This window comes from Phyllostomus hastatus, unplaced genomic scaffold (genome assembly GCF_019186645.2).
Source record: "Phyllostomus hastatus isolate PE091 unplaced genomic scaffold, TTU_PhHast_1.1 phas_scaffold_46, whole genome shotgun sequence".
Classification (NCBI taxonomy): Eukaryota; Metazoa; Chordata; class Mammalia; order Chiroptera; family Phyllostomidae; genus Phyllostomus; species Phyllostomus hastatus.
The window spans coordinates 4725623-4747580 of record NW_025334032.1 but is presented as its reverse complement, the minus strand read 5'-3'; the positions used below and the strand labels follow the sequence as shown (position 1 = coordinate 4747580).

At 38.8% G+C, this 21958-nt stretch overlaps 1 protein-coding gene across 23 annotated transcripts in view; it reads left to right on the top strand.

Annotated features, from left to right (window-relative positions):
• The window catches only part of DOCK9 (dedicator of cytokinesis 9), a 337662-nt gene that overhangs the window by 226187 nt on the left and 89517 nt on the right, over window positions 1–21958 (top strand). For 14 of the 23 annotated variants that reach the window (XM_045821862.1, XM_045821859.1, XM_045821855.1 and 11 more), the window contains exons 28-33: window positions 3849–3995; window positions 4209–4292; window positions 6683–6794; window positions 13233–13411; window positions 13653–13766; window positions 15746–15866. In XM_045821862.1, coding sequence (XP_045677818.1) covers window positions 3849–3995; window positions 4209–4292; window positions 6683–6794; window positions 13233–13411; window positions 13653–13766; window positions 15746–15866 — 757 coding nt within the window. Of the gene's footprint in view, window positions 1–3848; window positions 3996–4208; window positions 4293–6682; window positions 6795–7130; window positions 7173–13232; window positions 13412–13652; window positions 13767–15745; window positions 15867–21958 lie in introns of all 23 variants that reach the window. The other 9 variants (XM_045821843.1, XM_045821839.1, XM_045821852.1 and 6 more) reach the window with 1 other exon arrangement.

Sequence of the window (21958 nt, the reverse complement as noted above, 5' to 3'; positions counted from 1 at the left end):
AAGGGCAGCAGGGGTGGAGAGGACACATGGCAAAGCAGCGGCTGGCAGACCAGCCCAGGTGGTCCCACATTTGCGTGCGGATAAACCAGGAGGAACAACTGAGGAATGAGATGGACCAAGAAACTCAGGGTTCCTGTGTGGGAAAATAAGACTCAAAATCTCTGGCTGTGAAAACCTACAGGTGCTGTGGCAGTGGGAGAAACTCCCAGCCTCACATGAGTTTTCACTGCAGAGACCCACAGGGTCCTAGAACATCCACAAGCCCACCCACCCAGGAATCGGCACCAGAATGGCCCAATTTGCTTGTGGGTAGTGAGGGAAATGACTGAAAGCTGGCCAATATCCAAGCAAGCAGCATTGTTCCCTCTTATACCCCTCCCCTACAAACAGTGCCATAATGCAGCAACATGTGTTGCCCTCGCTGGAAAATACCTAAGGCTCCTCCCCTCATTATATAAACAGGCATACCAAGACAAAAAATATAGTCCAAATGAAAGAGCAGATCAAAGCTCCAAAAACAGAACTAAGCAATGAGGACATAGCCAACCTATCAGATGCCGAGTTCAAATTACTGGTAATCAGGATGCATACAGAAATGGTAGAGTATGGTCACAAAGTAGAGGAAAAAGTGAAGGCTATGCAAGGTGAAATAAAGAAAAATGTACAGGGAATCAGTGAAAGGAAGAAACTGGGACTCAAATCAACAATCTGGAGCAGAGGGAAGAAATAAACATTCAACCAGAACAGAATGAAGAAACAAGAATTCAAAACAATGAGGAGAGGCTTAGGAACCTCTGGGACAACTTTTAACATTCCAATATTCGAATTATGGGGGTCCCAGAAGGAGAAGAGGAAGAGCAAGAAATAGAAAAATTACTTGAAAAAATAATGTAGGAGCACTTTCCTGATCTGTCAAAGGATATAGACTTCCAGAAAGTCCAGGAAACTCGGAGGGTCCCAAAGAAGGCAGACCCAAGGAAGCACACACCAAGGCACATCATAATTACATCAGCCAAGATTAAAGAGGAGAGAATCTTAAAAGCAGCAAGAGAGAAGGAGTCAGTTACCTACAAAGGAGTGCCCATTAGACTATCAGCTGATTTCTCAAAAGAAACCTTGCAGGCAAGAAGGGGCTGGAAAGAAGTATTTGAAGTCATGAAAGGCAAGGACCTACATCCAAGATGACTCTATCCAGCAAAACTATTATTTAGAATGGAAGGACAGCTAAAGTGCTTTCCAGATAAGGTCAAGTTCAAGGAGTTCATCATCACCAAGCCCTTATTATATGTAATGTTAAAGGGACTTACCTAAGAATAAGAAGATGACCAAAAATACAAATAGTAAAATGACAACAAACTCACAACTATCAAAAAGTGAACCTAAAAAAACAAAACAAAACAAAAAAACTTAAGCAAATAACTAGAACAGGAACAGAACCAGAGAAAAGAAGATCACATGGAGGGTTATCAGTGGAGAGCAGGAGCAGGTAGAATGGGGGAAAGGGTGCAGAGAATAAGAAGCATAATTGGTAGGTACAAAATAGACAGTGGGAGGTTAAGAATAGTATAGGAAATGGAGAAGCCAAAGCACTTAGATGTACGACCCATAAACATGACCTAAGTGGGAGGAATGCTACAGAGTGGAGGGAAACAAAGGGGAGGAAAAAATGGGACAACTGTAATAGCATAATCAATAAAATATATTTTTAAAAAGAAAAATAAAATGTACAATATCTGACTACTGGTCAGGGGCACTGATCTCTTTACCTCAGATTGTTAAATTAAAAAATTACAAGAGCCAACACAATAGCCTTCCATTGTGAGTGAATCAAAATTACACCTATTTTTTGTCAGATCGTCAAAAATGCAAATTTTTTTGTGCTGCTGAACTTTAGTATTAGTTTATGACATGAAAATTTTGAAAGCCGCTGGACTAATAGATTTATGTGGTGTTCTACCCCTTCCATTCATTATAGGGTTCCCCATCCACTTTTCATGGTTTTAGCATTCATTGACTTGGACACATGCTAAAGGCCACAAGCATTTCTTGGGAGACCTATTTTTTATCTTGGGCAGCTGGCTGTCATGTCTGGTGGTCAGAGTTGGCCTTACCTGAGTATTGAGTTATTGGTTGTATGTATTGAACAAAATCCCTTTGTACTTTCAGATTTTACTGTATTGTTTTTGAAAGTAGGTGAACTTGAAATTCTTATCACTTGATCCCTACCTCACTGAACTCCCAAGTTTATATAAATTTACAAAGATTTTTTTGTTACTGGTTTGATAATTAAGATTATTATAAAGCTAGTGTTTCTAAATTTTAAAATAAATTCTGGTATTTAATGCATAAACATAAAGCATGCTTTCCTGTCAGAAACAATTGGGTTCCAGTTCTCATTTTACAAAATACTATTTGTTTCATATTGGAATACTGGTTTGGTTGCTCCAAAGCAGGCCAAAATAATAGTGCCTTAAATAAGATGAAGGGTTCATCTCTTACTTTTGGAAATTTATGAGCCAGTAGGCAGTTGGGAGAGTGGGGGAACTTGTCCCCCAAGGGCATTCAGGGACTTGGGCTCCTTATAGCCAATTATCCAGCCCAGGTGTTATCTTTATCCACATGATTAAGAAACTGACTCACTACCACCACACATTCCAGGCAATGGTAAAGAAGAGAATTCAGAAAACAAGCCACTCGTTTTATGGGAATGGCTGGAAGAGGCATGTGTCTCTTCCCTTTTATGACCCATTGGCCAGAACTCAGTCATATGGCCCTTATCTAGCAACAAATTAGGCTGTGAAATGTAGTCTTTAGCTGGACAGCTGTGAGCTTCTGTAAAACCTGAGGGTTTCACAGCTAAAAAGGAGAAGGAAAGTAGGAATATTAAAGGTCAGTTAGTACTTGGTTACTGGATCTCTCTACACTTGTTTCCTTGTCTGTAAAATGGAAATGAAAATACCTCCCTGTTGTGGCTGTTAGAATCACATGCATGAGTGGATAAATGCATGGAGCATTTTATTCAGACTCCACCACATTTAAGGCCTTATTAAATGGTTCCATTTATTTCAGGCAGGGAGGGGCAACAGGTGTCACAAAATAGAAATAGCAGGGGCCTTGAACTGATGGTAGATCTGGACTTGAATCTTTGTTAGTTGATAGTGGTGTGGCTGAGGACACATTTGCTTAAGCTCTCTGACCCTCAGTGAAGTGAGGGTTAAACTCATAAGATATCTTATAATAATTCAATGAAAAAGCACATAAACATATCTCATGCAGTTCCTGACATGTAAAAGATATATATACAGTAAGTGGAACCCAGCTAATTTTTTAGTGGCCTGAGTATAATTTCTTAAGTATTCCTATTGAGGAAAAATTACTATATAAAATTAATTTAAAGAGAACTGCTCTAAGGAGTTTCAACTGGTAATGTACAATCACCAATCTATATGTTTTTAGTTTGAATACTTGAAGCTTAAACCTAAGGTGGTGTTTTCTAAAGAGATCTCTGATAGGCACAGGCACTAGAATCACCAAACATACTCGGTAAAAATGCAGCTCTTGGTCAGCATCTCTGTGACTACAGGCTCATGTCTACACTTTTATAAACGTCTCCAGGGTGACCTTTATCATGCTGAAGTTTGAAATTTCAGGTCTAATCCTTAGCACTCATTTAAGTATTAGATTACTTGTAATGTACTTTGAGAGATGGAATTCATTTATCTTTTCTGATTTCAGATAAATAAGCTTAGAATGTTGAGTTTTTAAAATGAATTCAGAGATGAGATATTTTCCCCCAAAAAGATGCAACTTAAAAAAGTAATGAATGTTGGCTCTAAATTCTTTTTTAGGTATTGAGAAACCAGAGATTCCCTGCATCCTATCATCATGCAGTGGAAACTGTTGTGAATATGCTGATGCCACACATCACTCAGAAGTTTCGAGATAACCCAGAGGCATCTAAGAATGCAAATCATAGCCTTGCTGTCTTCATCAAGGTGAGGATCTCCAGGCCAGAGAGTGCTGGCTAAGTTACTGAAGTGTCCTTTCTAGCAGAGTAGTATATAGTAGTTTATAGTTAGTTGCTCAGTGTCAACGACATGTTTGTATGCTAAAAGATAAACTTATTAACAATAAAGACTGTTTAGAACCCAACTTTCTAAAAAGTTTGGGCCTAAATACTTACCTTTGTGGGTTCTGGTTGTCCACAGAGATGTTTCACCTTCATGGACCGGGGCTTCGTCTTTAAGCAGATCAACAACTACATCAGCTGCTTTGCTCCTGGAGATCCGAAGGTAGTGTGTATGTTACACGCTGTTTTTTTTCCCTCACTGATACATGACCAGCAACCCACCCAGTTCTCTTTGTTCACATCAGAGCTTTCTTTCAGTCTCAGAGGCACTACTTACTCCCCTTTCGTGAAGATACTAACTAGTACTTACTTGTGTTAACATGTGCGATGTTAGGGAAGCTAGAATCCCGGATGTAAAAGAAACATTTACTTGATTTTCTTATAAACACCTGAAATGACTTCTCAACTGCAAAACTAAAAGTATATGTGTTGGGAGTCATAGTTTATTTAGCAAGGTAATAGAAGTAACTGTGCCCTTCCTCTTACTCATTTTTCTATTGTATTCAGTCTGTGTCCATAATTATAAACTGCCTGAAGTCCTTTATTGCAGTAAGAGGAGCATAAATAATAAAAGCTCTGAAAGTTAGTGGAGAATATTGTTTAATGAAATGTGTTCTCAATTTTCAAACAAATCCCTGCAGCCATTTTAAAATCTAAAATACCACAGAACATGCATTTCTTTTTTTTCTTCTCAATTTCTCCCCCTTTGTCTGCCCCCCGTCCCCTGCGCTGCAGCATTCCCCCCTTAGTTCATGTCCATGGATTATACAAATAAGTCCTTTGAGTTCTCTGTTTCCCATACCATTTTTTACCTCTCCCCAACTATTTTATGCCTACCAATTATGCTTCTTCTTCCCTCTACCTTTTCCCCCCTATTCCTCCCTTCCCCCTCCCCAGTGAAATCTCTCCATGTGATATCCATTTCTCTGATTCTGTTCCTGCCCTAGTATTTTGCTTAGTTTTTGTTTCGTTGTTTGTCTTTTCTTTTAGGTTCATTTGTTGATAGTTGTGACTTTGTTGTCATTTTGCTGTTCATATATTTTATCATCGTCTTTTTCTTAGCTAAGTCCCTTTAACATTTCATTTAATAAGGGCTTGCTGATGATGAACTCCTTGAATTTGACCTTATCTGGAAAGCACTTTAGCTGCCCTTCCATTCTAAATAATAGCTTTGCTGGATAGAGTCATCTTGGATGTAGGTCTTTGCCTTTCATGACTTCAAATACTTCTTTCCAGCCCCTTCTTGACTGCAAGGTTTCTTTTGAGGAATCAGCTAATAGTCTAACGGGCACTCCTTTGTAGGTAACTGACTCCTTCTCTCTTGCTGCTTTTAAGATTCTCTCCTTCTCTTTAATCTTGGCTGATGTAATTATGATGTGCCTTGGTGTGTGCTTCCTTGGGTCTTCCTTCTTTGGGAGTCTCTGAGCTTCTTGGACTTCCTGTAAGCCTATTTCCTTTGCCAGATTGGGAAGTTAGTTTTCTTTCATTATTTTTTCAAATAAGTTTTCAATTTCTTGCTGCTGTTCTCCTTCTGGCACCCCTATAATTTGGATATTGGAACGTTTCGGGTTGTCTCAGAGATTCCTCAGCCTCTCTTCATTTTTTTGGATTCTTGTTTCTTCATTCTGTTCTGGTTGGATGTTTATTTCTTCATTTTGTCCCAAATTATTGTTTTGAGTCCTGGTTTCCTTCCTGTCACTGTTGGTTCCCTGAATATTTTGCTTTATTTTATTTTGGGTATCTTTCATTTGCTCTTTCATTTTTCAACCAAGCTCAATCAGTTCTGTGATCATTTTGATTACCAGGGCTTTAAATTCTCCATCAGATAGGTTGGCTATCTCATCGTTTAGCTCTTTCTGAAGCTTTACTCTGTTCTTTCATTTGGGCCATATTTCTTTATCTTGGCACATTAATTACGTTGCTAGGGGGCAGGGCCTTAGGTATTCCCCAGGGCAGGGCAACTCTTCTTGTTGCACTACAGTGCTGCCTGTGGGGGAGGGGCCAGAGAGGGAACAGTGCAGCTCACACACTCGTCTCTAGCCCCCCTTTCCAATTAACTCTCATGTGAGACTGGGAGTTTTTCCCACCTTGGCAACTGCAATAGTCCACAGTCCATTGTGAATCTCAGTTTCCCGTTCAGGCAGCCCTGTGCACGTGGTCTGCTCTCCTGCCGCAGCCATTTTTAAAACCTCAGTTGAAAGTACTTCTGGGTAATGCCATGTATGTTTTTAAGAAATAAAGAAAATTGGCCTATTGAAGGTTACCAAAAGGTGCCAGCTGCGCACCATTCCAGGTAGTCCTCTGAGGACCAAATTTTTAGAGGTTGGCAAGTCCAAAAGAGGTGGGCCAGGCAGGAGGCTGGAGACCCAGGAAAGGGCTGATCTTGCTAGTTGAGCCCAAGGACAATCTGCTGGTAGCTCTCCCCAGAGCATGTAGTTCTAAGAAGGTCAAGAAGCTAAAGGCTGGGTCTCTTATTTCTTACACACTTTTAGGATGCTGTATAAAATATCCAGTGTGGTATTTAACTTAAGACTAAACATTTTTTTCCTGCAGACCCTCTTTGAATACAAGTTTGAATTTCTCCGTGTGGTGTGCAATCATGAACATTATATTCCATTGAATTTACCAATGCCATTTGGAAAAGGCAGGATTCAAAGATATCAAGGTAATCTTAACTTTATATATATATATACTTAGTCTCTTCACAAAGAGAGTCATTTACTTTTAATAAGATGAGAGAATTGATTCCAACATGACATGAGATTTTTTTGTTTGTTTTTTTCATAGATGGGTTAATTTTTTTCTAGTTAAATTTCCATGTTAAAAATATTGATTAAATGCTCTATGGGAACTTACTTTTCAGCAAACTTACCAGACTACATTTCATGTTAGTGTGACTCTTCTTCATTGAAACATTCCTTTGCTTAAACAATAGAAATCCATTTTACTTCCTGTGGTTTATTTTTATTTGTTTCACTTTTTCTTTTTTCTCATGAATTAGCTTTTCTTTCACCAACTGTGGAGTCAAATGAAACTCCTATAGGTAGGTGTGGGGTATGATGCTTGCTTTCTTGCATTTTCCTCCTTTAAAAGAAAAAGAATGCAAGTGATTGCTGAAATGCTTTTGTATGCTATTTATCTAGGCATTTCCCATATACTTTGGTCAGTTTTTAAACTCATGATAAACCAGCGAATGTGTTCTTTCTGTAGCTAAGAGATTGCATTAACATCTCAGGGAGGCATCTTGCTTTTTGCTCATGGGTTCTCTAGGATATTTCTTTAGAAGTAAAACAAACAAAATTCCTGCCTTACTCTAAAAATGTATTATTCCACCATTTTCATAGCCCTTGTCTATAGTGGTGGCAGTAACCTAAATCACTAGCAACACGGCTTTTCACATGCTTTTTATGTTTGCATGTTGAGTCTTTTTTAACTTTCCTTTATCCTCTTTAATTCAGCTCATAGTGATTTCTTTATCTTTACTGAGTCAGTCAAGGTAGGATGCTAGGTCTGTTGAGTGGTCTTTACTAGTTTTAGTGCCTTGTATGTGCTCAGAATTGTTTTAGCTAAAGGAGAGAAAAAGTGAAAGGATGCCACCAAACTATTAATAACACCTAAATCAACTGATTCTGAAGTTCAGAGAGAAATATACAAAGGCCTTCATTCAGAGACATAAAAATATGACTCAGACTGATTTTTAAGGAATAGAAGAGGGACTGTGTCCTGGAATGGGTATTCATGCATTCAACAAATATTTACCCAGTACCAACTGTGTTTAGCCACAGGATACAGTCGTGGACAAGTGTCCACATAAAAAATGTCCAATCCTGTTAAGAATTTTTGTAAAATTTTATTTGAGCCAAACTGATAACAATTGTGAGGAAAGCAAGATCTCAAATACTTCTTAGAATGGCAGTCAGCATCTTCGTTTATGATTACATGAAGGTGGAAGAAAGCAAGGTAGAGATGAGATTACAGGATAATTAACAAGAATATATGCTTTCTTAAGGATATTTACCCTTATTTAGAAGGAGTGTAACCTTTGAAGGAATGTAACCTAGATACACAAAAACAATGGATAGATGTTGCTTAAGGCAAAGAAAAATCTTTTACTAAAGAAAGTTATAAGGCTCTGGCTGGTGTGGCTCGATGGATTGAGTTCTGTACTGCGATGCAAAGGGTTCCCGGTTCAATTCCCAGTCAGGGCACATGCCTGGGTTGTGGCCAGGTGCCCAGTAGGGGACATGTGAGAGGCAACCACACATTAATGTTTCTCTCCCTCTTTCTGCCTTCCTCTCTAAAAATAAATAAGTAAATAAAATCTTCAAAAAAATTTATAGGCATAGGGCATCATTACCCACCATGACCTGCCCAATTAGGAATTTATGATCAGATCACCTGTGAGGTTACTTTCCATAGAACCCCTTTTCATCCACACGAGGATGATAATCCTTGGCTGTTTTACCTAAGGGAAATCTTTAGAATGTTAGAGAGTGATAATTGCTAAGGACAGAAAAACAAAGCAAGGAAAGGAGATATGAAATGAGGTGATGTTTGAGATAGGGTGACCAGAAATTGGTAATCTGAAGAAAGCGAGGTATTGAGCCATGAACACTCATGGGGGGGGAACATTCTGGGCCAAGGTAATAGTCATTTATTCAGCATTCCCTGGTCCAACCCTGGCCCAGCTATCTGGTCTCACTACCCCCTATCCCGCACATTTCAGAAACACCTGCTACTCCCAGCTCCTCAAACATGACATGCGTACCCCTGACACACCTCAACCTCAAACTCTCCTGGGTTGTTCTCATCTTCCTCCCCAGCCAAACCCTCAGCACCTCCTATGTGGACCCTGCCAGGTCTCCTCCTCACCCTCTCCCAGTACCCCAACTGAAATTAATTGCTCTCCACCCTGCACTTAAAACCTTGTCACACCCTCACCTCACAGTCTTACCAGGTCCCTTGTACTTGGTAACTGTGACTGTCTTTTCCTTTCACCTGTCAGGGTACTGAGGATAGCTCTTTATACCTACTTGTTGAGCAGTGAACGTGTGCTAATGCCCATCTTCCGCTCTGACCCAGCAAGGCCCAATTGCTTATTGAGCAAAGTAGAAATCCTTCAGGTGTCCAGGAGACTGACACAAACTCTTAGTAGAATGCTAGGTATTTGGTGACAAGAGGGACTGCCCCAGGCAGATGGGTGTCTGTCACTTAGTGATAATTTAAATATTTTAATCATTTTTTTCCTCTCTCCATTTCACTGTCCCTCCTTTGCCCTGCATTTGCACATGCACACACGCATGGTTAAACCTATCAACAGTTTTCTTCTAAGTGGTTTATCTGAATTCAAGCTATGAGCTGTTGTTTGGGTAAACTGGGCTTAATGTAAAGAGTGGACACTATTATTCTGGAAATAATCTTTCTCTTGCTGCTGCTAAAGGGTTTTGTTATCAATGGAAAATGAGTTCTTGTGGTATCACATGGAAAAGAATTTCCTAAGACTACATAGGAGAATGTGGCTCTGTGGTAAACTTTACCAATGATGAAAAATTAACTGGGTTTCCCTCCTGCTTCCAGTGTTCCATCTCTATCCATCTTGCCATGAAAAGTTCCAGTCTTGTCTTCAGCAGGGCCACGATGAAAGTCAGTGCCAGAATTTCTGTTCCATATCAGTGTGCAGTCCACTCCAACATCTGGCTAGCTTACCATGTGTTTCTAGCTGCAGTCTATTGCTTGGCTGTGGTATTCAGGCTCTCTCCTGGAGCCTGTGTGTGTAGCCTGCATGGCCATAGGCCATGTAGCTGCCAAGGCCACATGGCTATGGAGAAAGGACATGCAAGTACATGGGGTGAGTGTGAGTCACAAGTAACAGAGAGAGAGAGAGACAGAGAGTGAGACAGAGAGAGAGCGAGAGCGGGTGTTTCTTTGTCTCCCTGGAATTATATTAGTTTGGGCTTGGGACTGACCTGGTGCTTTTTACCAAATGACCAATTTCCCAGGGTTTAGCACGTCCCCCACGCTGGACCCCAGGGTTAGGTCCATGCCCCCCAGTTAGACTGACAGGCTTCTATAGTCAAGCACCTCCCCCTGGACCCCTTAACAATCCACTTCCAGACAAGGAAAGGGAGGAGTGTTAATCTCCTTGGGAGAGTAATGGTATAATCCCCTTGGGTGTAAAGCTGTAGCTTTGTCGATAAGCAAGCAGGTTTATGTTTCCCATTTTATTAACCTCAATGTCCAAGTACCTTTGTTCCTCCTTTCCCATCAATAATTTGCTAAATACGGTAACAGTATCATGAGATTTGAGTCAGTGTTTTCGATAAGTTTAGGAGTAATAATAGGAGATTAAACTCAAATGAGGGGCATATACATTTTCCTCTAATAATGCATTCAGTATAAGAATTAAAATCCTTGAACTTCTGGCCAAGATGGAGACATAGGTAGATATACTTTGCCTCCTTGCTCAACCAAAACAAGGACAACAACAAATTTAGAAACAAAAAAATAACCAGAACTACCAGAAATTCAAACTGTATAGAAATCCAACAACCAAGGAGTTAAAGGAACATTCATTCAGACTTGTAGGAGCAGTGGAGACAGGCAGCCAGACAGAGAGGACGCACAGCAAGGTGGTGGCTGGTGGATCTGGTAATCCCACATTTTCCTGTGGATAAACCAGGAGGAACAATTGGGGAGTGAGACACACCATGCAGCCCAGGGTTCCAGTGCAGGAAAAGAACCTCAAAACCTCTGGCTGTAAAAACCTGTGGGGGTTGTGGCGATGGGAGAAACACCCAGCCTCACAGGAGAGAACCACAGGGTCCTAAAATGTACATACACAAACTCACCCACCCGCCCAGAATCAGGACCAGAATGGCCCAATTTGCTTGTGGGTAGTGGGGAAAGTGACTAAAAGCCAGCTGAGAACCCAGCAAGTGGCATTGTTCCCTTGTGGACCCCTCCCACACATACAGTGCCACAACCAGGGATGTGGTTTGCCCTGCCTTGGTGAATACCTAAGGCTCCAACCCTTACTCCATAACAGTTGTGCTAAGACAAAGACAGTATGGTCGCAAAATAGAGGGAAAAGTGAAGGATATGAAGAAAAACATACAGGGAAACAACAGTGAAGGGAAGGAAGCTGGGACTCAAAACAATGATTTGGAATAGAAGGAAGAAATAAACATTCAACCAGAACAGAATAAAGAAACGAGAATTCAAAACAATGATGAAAGGCTTAGGAACCTCTGGGACAACTTGAAATGTTCCAAGATCCAAATCACAGGAGTGTCAGAAGGAGAACAGGAAGAACAAGAGATTGAAAACTTATTTGAAAAAATAAGGGAGTATTTCCCCAATCAGGCATTGCAAGCAAAATAGACTTCCAGGAAGTCCAGGAAGCTCAGAGTCCCAAAGAAGTTGGACCCACTTTGGACCCAAGGAAGCACACACCAAGGAACATAATTAAGTTACCCAAGATTGAATATGAGAGAATCTGAAAAGCAGCAAGAGAAAAGGAGACGATTACCTACAAAGGAGTTCCCATAAGACTATCCACTGATTTCTGAAAAGAAATCTTGTAGGCAAGAAGGGGGTGGAGAGAAGTAGTCAAAATCATGAAAGGCAAGGGCCTACATCCAAGATGACTCTATCCAGTAAAGCTGTCATTTAGAATGGAAGGGCAGCTAAAGTGCTTCCCAGATAAGGTCAAGTTCAAGAAGTTCATCATCACCAAGCCCTTATTAAATGAAATGTTAAAGGGACTTATCTAAGAAAAAGAAGATGATAAAATATATGAGCAGCAAAATGACAACAAACTCACAAGTGTCAACAACTGAACCTAAAAAAAAAAAAAAAAAAAACAAAACCCCGAAAAACAACTAAGCAAACAACTAGAACAGGAACAGAATCACAGAAATGGAGATCACATGGAGGGTTATTGGGTGGGGGAGGGGGAAGAATGGGGGAAAAGGTACAGGGTTAAGAAGCATAAATGGTAGGTACAAAATAGACAGTGGGAGGTTAAAAATAGTATAGGAAATGGAGATACTAGGAAATAGTGTAGGAAATATAATACTAGGAAATGGAGAAGCCAAAGAACTTATATGTACAACCCATGGACATGAACTAAAGGGGGAGAATGCTGGTGGCAGGTGGAGTACAGGGCGGAGAGGAATAAAGGGGAGGAAAAAATGGGACAAATGTAATAGCATAATAAATAAAATACATTTTAAAAAATAAATTGTTTTGAAATCTCACAGCCACCAAGAATATTAAAAAATTTTTAATTTGAATTAAAATCCTTGTTACAGCTTACTGAAAATGTGTATTTCAGCTTCAGAGTGATGTTTTTACGTTTTTATTTGCCTTCTCTAAGTAGATTTTGCATTTACTAGTATATCTTCTCCAGAAGAGCTTTAATTTTGTCATTTAGTTTGATGATGATTTACCAGTTTGAGTTGGTGTTTTGTTCATGTTCATTTTAGTTTATATTAGTTTTTTTATTTGCTTTTAGAGGTGCAGAAGTATTAAGATTATATTTTTTAAAAATCTACATTAAGTTTTTTTATTCAGCGATAATGAAGTAAATAGGTTATATGCTAACTTGTTAATTTTAAACATATTGTTTTTAATGGACATATATAAGTATTAATGACCAGGTAATGAACTCATTTAGTAAAGAACATTTCACTAGACCATGTATTTTTATTCTTTCTTTTATTACATGTTTGTTATCCATAGACCACTTCTCTCTATAATACTATCAATTAGCATGATAACTGTCTAAATTTCATTTCAATAGCAAAATTATATTTGTAATGTAATATATGTTCTATATTCTAAAAATTGGTTCTAAAACTATTCACTAACTTAATTATATAGGACGTAATATGCTTTAAAATCCACTGCAGTTATTTGTATTTAAATTTTGTTTTCATTAAGAGCTCCATGTGTTAAGCAGAGCTCTTTTAGATAGTCAAACTTTTCCAGTTGGAAGCCAAGTCTTGTCATCTGTTGATACACCCAGGGTGGGTTTGGTTTTTATTTTATTCAAAGAGTGGTATATTCTCTTTAACTAAAGTAGTTTTTATCCTCATTTCAGATCTCCAGCTTGACTACTCATTAACAGATGAGTTCTGCAGAAACCACTTCTTGGTAGGACTGTTACTGAGGGAGGTGGGAACTGCCCTCCAGGAGTTCAGGGAGGTTCGACTGATCGCCATCAGCATGCTCAAGAATCTGCTGATAAAACATTCTTTTGATGACAGATATGCTTCAAGAGTGAGTGGTCCCTAATGCACGGAAATAGGGTTTGACAAATGTCCTTTATTTCAAGTAATATAAAGAAACTAACAGTTAGAAAATTAGTGGTGACAGCACTAAGACTTTTCTTTGTTTATGCAATAAAATCTAATAGTCTTTATAGGAAGTATCTGAATACAGGAGATGGCTAATACTGGCTCAGTCTGTCATTAAATTCTCAGAGCCTGGGATAAACTTATAATGTGTGCCTTTGTTTCAGAGCCATCAAGCAAGGATAGCCACTCTCTACCTGCCTCTGTTTGGTCTGCTGATTGAAAATGTCCAGCGGATCAATGTGAGAGATGTATCACCCTTCCCCGTGAATGCTGGCAGTGTACGTAAGCGTATTCACATATATACAGCCTGTATTTGTTTCCTGGGGCTGCCCTAACAAAGTACCACAAACTAGGTGGCCAAAACAACAGAAATTTCTTCTCTCATAGGCAGGAGGTTGTACCTCCAAAATGAAAGTGTCAACAGGGTTGGTTCCTTCTGGAGGCTCTGGGTCTATTCCCTGCCTCTATCCTAGCTTCTGGTGGTTGCCTAAAATCCTCACATTCTTTGGCTTGTGGCTGCATCATTCTGATCTTGTCCTTTGTCTTCACATGACCTTCTCTCCCTTGTGTGTCTGTTGTACTCTTCCTTTTCTTATAAAGACACCAGTAATTGATTGGATTTAGGATCCAGGGTGACCTCATCTCACCTTACGTCTTTGTATCTGCAAAGACCCTATTTCCAAAGATCACATTCTGAGGTTCTAGATGGATATGAATTGGGCGGTGGGGAGGGGGACACTATTTAACACAGTACATACCTGTTCTGTCTCTGTCTCTCTCTGTCTCTCTCTCCCCTACTCCCTCCGCGCACGTGCGCACGTGTGTGTGTGCGCGTTGCCACTAAAACAATAATATTGCACAGTACTAGTAAACTGTATTTCTGGCTAAGATGAGGTCAATCGGTAAACCTTCAACTCTTGTTAAAAATCATTATAAAATCATGCTTTTCTAATGCCCCAATATCTTGTAAAACATCAGGATCTTCTTTATGTCGTCTACAAATCTTTAGACCCAGTTCTGGTTGTAACATACAACAGTCTTGGAAAAACCACCTCTTTGGGCTAAAGTCTCTCTCTAAAAGTAGAAAATCAAGCTGGATGTCAGAGAGCCAAGGTGAGTGACATAGGTCCCACCTTCAAGAACTGAGCACCTTAATTTATATTATCTTCATGCAGTCATTTAAAAATATTTTGGAAATTAAGTTGACTAAAGGATGATCCCAGAAATTTAAAATTTTCCCAGAAATTTGATCCTCAAAACTTTAAAATTAGGAACCACCTGCCATTAATTTGGGTAGATGTTACCAGCTCAGCAATTTCCTTTTCCCTTTCATTTTGGATCCATGAACCAGCTCAGCTATTAATCTTGCCACTTTGTCATCTAGCGTACATTTGGGGAGTTTCTTTTGATCTTTCTGTCCCTTTTCCAGAAATTAAGATGCATTATTCCATTTTTTTTACTCTCCACCTCCGAATATGTCTAAATAGTAATACACTGAGATGAGCCATATTTATTGAATGTTTTTTTTTTCAGTTCCAAAGGGCATAAACTTTCACTGCCCTTAAATGAATTGCCACACTAATCTCACCCTGTACAACACTGTGTTTCCCATGTGTATTCTCTAAACCTTTTTTAATCAGAACAGGTAATTCAGGGCATAATGTAACCTCTCTGTACTGCTTCAGTCCTGAGAAAAAGGAACAAAGTTCTTTCCTTGGCTTACACCAAGTTAAATCTCTTTTGTGATATCACTTCAAAATTAACATGGTTTCTTCACTGATTGGGAGTTCTTTATGAAGCTCCAAATTTGCAGAGATTTTTCACTGCTGCTCTTATAAACCACTGTTGCTCATGTAGGAGGGTTTCTGATGTGAGAGAAAAACTAGTGTCCTGGTTAGAAAGAACACATGAGGCTTTTTCTAAAGGAAAAGAAACATACCAAAATAATTTAAAGCAATGTTGGACGTTAGAGCTCTGGAAAGGGAGAGGTGCCAGATCTTCTGGGGAAAGAAATGACTTTATGGCCAAGATTTCTCTGCCCACCCTATCCCTACTTTAAATATCTATGCTCACTTCTCTTTACTCTTCCTCTGATTTACCTGCCATCTTCCTCTCTCTCATATCCTGTGCCTGCTTCTCCTACTCAGGCACATTTAACTTGTCAGGCTGTTCTGTCTTGTTCTAACGTTTGACACTTCCAAAATCAGTTGATGCCTTTTTAATCATCTTTGTTTCTTCTTTTTCTCCCCTTTGGCAGACTGTGAAGGAGGAATCACTTATTTTACCAGCTGTAAATCCATTGGTGACACCACAGAAGTCTGGAAACACGCTGGATAACAATCTGCACAAAGATCTCTTTGGTGCTATTTCTGGCATTGGTAAGGCTTTGGGACCTTATCTGCTTGTCTGTAGTTTAATTCTGAAAGGGTCTTGAATCTGATAGTTTGTAGCTTTCATATTTTGAAGTCTCAGTTTCTGCTTGGACTATTTCTTTCCTGGTTTTGATAGTTAACAACCAAAATCCCTCAGCTCTTCACTGAAATAAAGACTCCTAGGTTCTCTTGAATTCTGAATATAGCACGCTTAATCCCATATTTGTACTGTTGGCTTTTTGTTAATGCATAAGTTAATTTATCATTTTAAATCTATAAATTGGAGTGCTTATGCTTTTAGAAAATACATATCTTTGCAGGTATATGGAAGGAGTATGGTAGGATATATTTGTAGTGTTAGCAATTTAGATGAAATGTGACAAAGTAATTCCTGAAGGGGGTAGTGGTTTATGGCTAGAATGCAATCCTAAAATTGATTTTCTAAAATCTTCTTTCCTGGAATATTTTTTTGTATCTGAAATAAAGCAAGAGCAGCCCCCATGAGGAGGAAAACAGATGGCATAAATCAAGATCCAAATGGAGTGGTTTTCAAAATGAAATGCCTGAGAAATATGCTTATTAGTTTCCTGTGTAATTGAGCCCCTGTGCCAACTCCTTCATAAAGAAAATGATACAAAAAATGTTTTCACAGAATTGTCACAGAAATATTTTTGTTCTGTCTTTATCCCTTTCTCTTAAACAACACTTGGAATAAATGAAATCAGGACAGAATAAAGGGCAGCCCTCTTAGCTGATTAGTTTACAGAACTGTTATTCATGCTAAGTTTATGTCCTTAATTTTTGTGTTCTTGTTGTTAACATGCTATTTCATGTAAGTGATGAAACTGGGAAGAATATAAAACTGGAAATCTCATATTTTAATACCTGAATTTATCCTACCATACCAATAGCAATCCTTAATCTTATTTAGTTCATACATATTTTTCAAAGTTACACCTACTGAATTTTGTGTCATAAAGACTAAATGAGTTAATTCATACACAGTGCTCATACAGTGTTTGCATTAGCCATTCTCCTGGGATATTTGCTCTGTCTTCTTTGTCTTGCTCTGCCCATGTGTCCCGCCACTGCTGTGGGATTAGAGGAGGGGCTGTCTTCTAGGATCTGGTCTGTAATGGTTCACAGCAGTGGTTTTAAGTCAGACAGATTACGGCTTTAGAACCAGACTCCACCATTTACTAACTAGCATAAGCAGAATTTCTCTCCTCTTCAACCTGTGTCCGCATTGCCAAAAATAAGTCACAGTGACAGACAAAGAGCTAATATGATGTGTGCAGTCCTTGGCTTGGTAAATACTCAGTGTTAATATTTGACTGGTATTATAAAAAGCATAATTAACATTATTCATGTTTGTAGTATACTCTCAGTTGCCAATTAAACAAGTCCAAGAGCGTAGGAATGTGTTGAAATATTAACTCCCTGACCAAGTTATCTGTAGGATTCAACACTGTGGAAATGCCCAAGTGAGACAATAGGACATGGAGTTATGAGAGATCTAGAAACAGATCCAAAGGGAGAGCACAAGGCTAACCATAAAAACTGAGAAACTGAGACAAATGTCACTTTGCTGTCCCATAGCGCTGGCATTTTATTCTTTATGTGTATTATTATTTTTTTCATTATTTTACCGCTTTTATTTTATTAGTATTTTTCTTATTTCTCTTATGTTTAGTTTTCTTCATTTTATTTCTCTATTTAATTGCATTGTTTGACTGGTTTTCCTTATTCTCTCTGTATTGTATTTTAATATTTCTTCTTTCACTTCACTCATGTTCTAGTAATACACTACTCTTTTTTTTTAAGATTTTATTTATTTATTTTTAGAGAGGGGGGAGAGAGAGAGAGAGAGAGAGAGAGAGAGAGAGAGAGAGAGAGAGAGAGAGAATGTGGGAGAGAAACATCAATGTGTGGTTGCTGGGGGTCATGGCCTGCAACCCAGGCATGTGCCCTGACTGGGAATCAAACCTGCGACGCTTTGGTTCGCAGCCCACACTCAATCCACTGAGCTATACCAGCCAGGGCCGTAATACACTACTCTTGATCATGTACTTTTTATTCTGATTATCCAAATCATATATTTCTTGTCATATTATTGTTGTTCCAGTGTTATTGTAAATAATTGTTCTTCCATACAATTGTACATACCAGACAACAACCCTCCCTGATCTTAGCCGACTTCACTTCATTCCTGAGCTTTATTATTGTTGCAGTTAACTCTGTTCTTTTGCACATTACGCCTACTTTCTATCCTTAACTCTCACTATATGTCATCATCTGACCTTGCACAAGCTCTCTGTTTTCTGGATTCAGCTCACAGACTTCCTCCCCTCTAACAAGAGTCTTCTCTTTCTTTCACTTTCCATAAAAAGTGGCTAGTTGGGTGAAATAACACAGTTAATGCTATACTTATCCAAAAGATCTCCTATCTCTTCTTTATCTGTTGGTACTTTAAATGCTATAAAATATTTTCCCTCTGTCTTAATCCATTTTGCCTTACCCCCTGCCACCGATCACATATAAGATTAGGTGGGAGCTGTGAACATCAATATGCCCACTGGAGGAGAGAATCCACCAACAAAGAAATAACCAAAAGGTAAAAACCCGAGTACATCAAAAGAACTCACACAAACAGAAGAAAGGTCAAACCTAGAGTGTTCAGACAAGGATATCAAAGAGACCATACCACTGAACCCCACAAAATTCCTATCATAGAAGTTCACACTACAAAGAGAGCTAGCAAAGCAAAACATCAGGAAGTGCAGAAACACACAGAAAGACTCATCTAAAATGGGGAGACAAAAAAAGAACATGCATTCAAAAGGAAGGGAAGACTCCCGACTGAAAGAGCTAAATGAAATGGAGGTAAGCAAACTATCAGATACAGAATTCAAATTAATGGTTATAAAGATTCTCAAGGAACTCACAGACAACTACAAGGAACTGAGAACTACAACAGTATGAAAAAGGAAATAGAAACTATAAACAAAAACCAGGAAGAAATGAAGAACACAATTTCTGAATTGAAGAACACAGTAGAAGGAATTAGAAGCAGGCTGGATGAAACACAGGATCGAATCAGCAAGCTGCAGGACAAAGTAGAAAAAAACACCCAAAAAGAGCAAGAAAAGGAAAAGAGTCTCAGAAAGAGCAAAGAGGTGTTAAGAGAACTGCAGAACAACATGAAACCTAATAATATCCATGTAATAGGGATACCAGAAGGAGAAGAAGAAGAGCAAGGGATAGAATACCTGTTTGAAAAAGTAACGATGGAAAACTTCCCTAATTTGATGAGAGAAAAAGTCACACAAATCCAGGAAACACAAAGAGTCCCAGTCAGGAGGAACTAAGAGAGACCCACTTCAAGACATATCAAAATTGAAATGGCAAAATTCCATGACAAAGAGAGAATCTTAAGGGCACCAAGAGAGAAACAGGAAGTGGCATACAAGGGAGCCCCTATAAGACTGGCAGCTGACTTCTCAATGGAAACACTCCCAGCCAGAAGAGAATGCCAAGGGATATTCCAAGTAATGAAAACAGGGGCCTGAAACTGAGACTACTCCAACCAGCAAGGCTCTCAATTAAAATGGAAGGTGAGATGAGTTTCCCAGACAAAAGAAGCCTCAAAGAATATACCTCCTCTAAACCACCTCTGCAACAGATGCTAAAGGGTCTGCTTTAAGAAAAGGAAAAGAAAAAGTGAGAGAGAGGGGCACACGAGTACAAAACAATGGCAGTGCATAAGTACCTATCAATAATAACCTTTAACGTAAATAGATTAAATGCTCTAATCAAAAGACATAGAATAGCTGAATGGATAAGAAATCATGACCCACACATATGCTGCCTATAAGAGACCCACCTCAGAATAAAAGGTGGGTCTCTTATAGGCAGCATGATGTGTGGGTCACCATTCCATACACAGAATGGAAGTGAAATGTTGGATAATATATTCCAAGCAAATGGACAGGGGAAAAAAGCCATGGTAGCAATACTCATACCAAGCAAAACAAACTTCAAAAAACGGGCCATAAAAATAGACCCAGAAGGTCACTTCATAATACTCAAGGGAAGAATCCACCAAGAAGACATAAATATTTTAAATATATATGCACCCAACATAGGAACACCCAAATACATAAAGAAAATCTTCGGGGACTTCAAGAAATATATTGACAGCAACACAATTATAGTAGAAGTGTTTAACACCCCACTGTCAAAAATGGATAGATCTTCCAAACAAAATATCAACAAAGATATTGTGACATTGAACAATGCCCTAGATCAAATCAGCTTAACTGATACATATAGAGAGCCTTTCTTCCCAAAGAAGCAAAATACACAGTCTTTTCAAATGCACATGGGATATTTTTAAAGATAGACTACATGATAGGACACAAAACAAGCCTCAACAAATTCAAGAAAATTAAAATCATATCAAACATTTTCTCTGACCACAAGGATCTGAAACTAGAAACTATCCTCAAGGAAAAAACCCAAAATGCTCAAAGTCATGGAGATGGAATAGCATGCTATTAACCAATGAATGGGTCAAGAATGAGATGAAGGAAGAAATCAAAAAGTTTTTATAAACAAATGAACATGAACTCAGAACAGTCCAACCAAACCTGAAGGGACACAGTGAAGGCAGTCCTGAGAGGGAAGTTCCTAGTGATACAGGCCTACCTAAAAAAGATAGAAACATTTCAAATAAACAGCCTAACCCTACACCTACAAGAACTTGAGGAACAACAACAAAGACAGCCCAGAGCAAGTAGAAGGAAGGAAATAACCAAGACCACAGCAGAATTAAATGACACAGAGACTAAAAGCACAATTCTAAGGACCAGTAAACCCAGGAGCTGGTTCTTTGAAAAGATAAACAAAATCGACAAGCCTTTAAGCAGGCTTATCAAGAAAAAAAGAGAGAGGACCCAAATAAACACAATCAGAAATGAAAGAGGAGAGACTACAACAGGTACCACAGAAATACAAAGGATTGTAAGAAATTACTATGAAGAACTATATGCCACAAAATTTGAAAACCTATGTGAAATGGACAGATTTCTAGAAAAATATAATCTTCCAAAACTCAATGAAGAAAAAGCAGAAAGTTCGAACAGACTGATAATAGCTGACAAAATTGAAGCAGTAATCAAAAAACCTCCGACAACCAAAAGCCCTGCACCAGTTTCACAGGAGAATTTTCCAAAGCATTTAAAGAATAGCTAACCCCCATTCTTCACAGATTATTCCAAAAAATTCAAGAAGACGGAATTCTCCCAAACTCTTTTTATGAAGGCAGCACCATCCTAATCTCAAAACCAGATAAAGACACAAAAAAAGACAGAAAACTTCAGGCCAGTATCGCTGATGAACATAGATGCTAAATCCTCCAACAAAATATTAGCAAACTGCATCCAGCAACATACTGAAAAGATCATAAACCATGATCAAGTGGGATTAATCCCAGGGATGCAAGAATGGTGCAATATTCACAAATCAATGAACATAATACATCACATAAACAAAAGCAAATACAAAAATCACATGATCATATCAATACATGTGGGAAAAAAACATTTGATGAGTTACAGCACCCATTTATGATCAAAATATTCAGCAAAGTTGGGAATAGAGGGAGTGTTCCTCAACAGAATAAAGGCCATATATGAGAGACCTACAGCCAACATCATACTTAATGGGCAAAGACTTTCAGCTTTCCCACTAAGATCCGGAACAAGACAAGGTTATCCACTTTTACCACTTCTGTTCAACACAGTATTGGAAGTTTTAGCCACAGCAATCAGACAAGGAAAGGAAATGAAAGACATTCCAATTGGAGAAGAGGAAACAAAACTGTCAGTGGTTGCAGACATGATAGTGCATGTAGAAAATCCTATAGGCTCCACCAAAAATCTGGTCAACCTAATAAATGAATTTGTCAGAACAGCAGGATACAATGTCAATATCTAGAAGTCAAAGGCATTCTTGTATACTAACAATGACATATGAGAAACAGAAATCAAGAAAAAATTTCATTTGTTATAGCAAAAAGAAAAATAAAGTACCTAGGA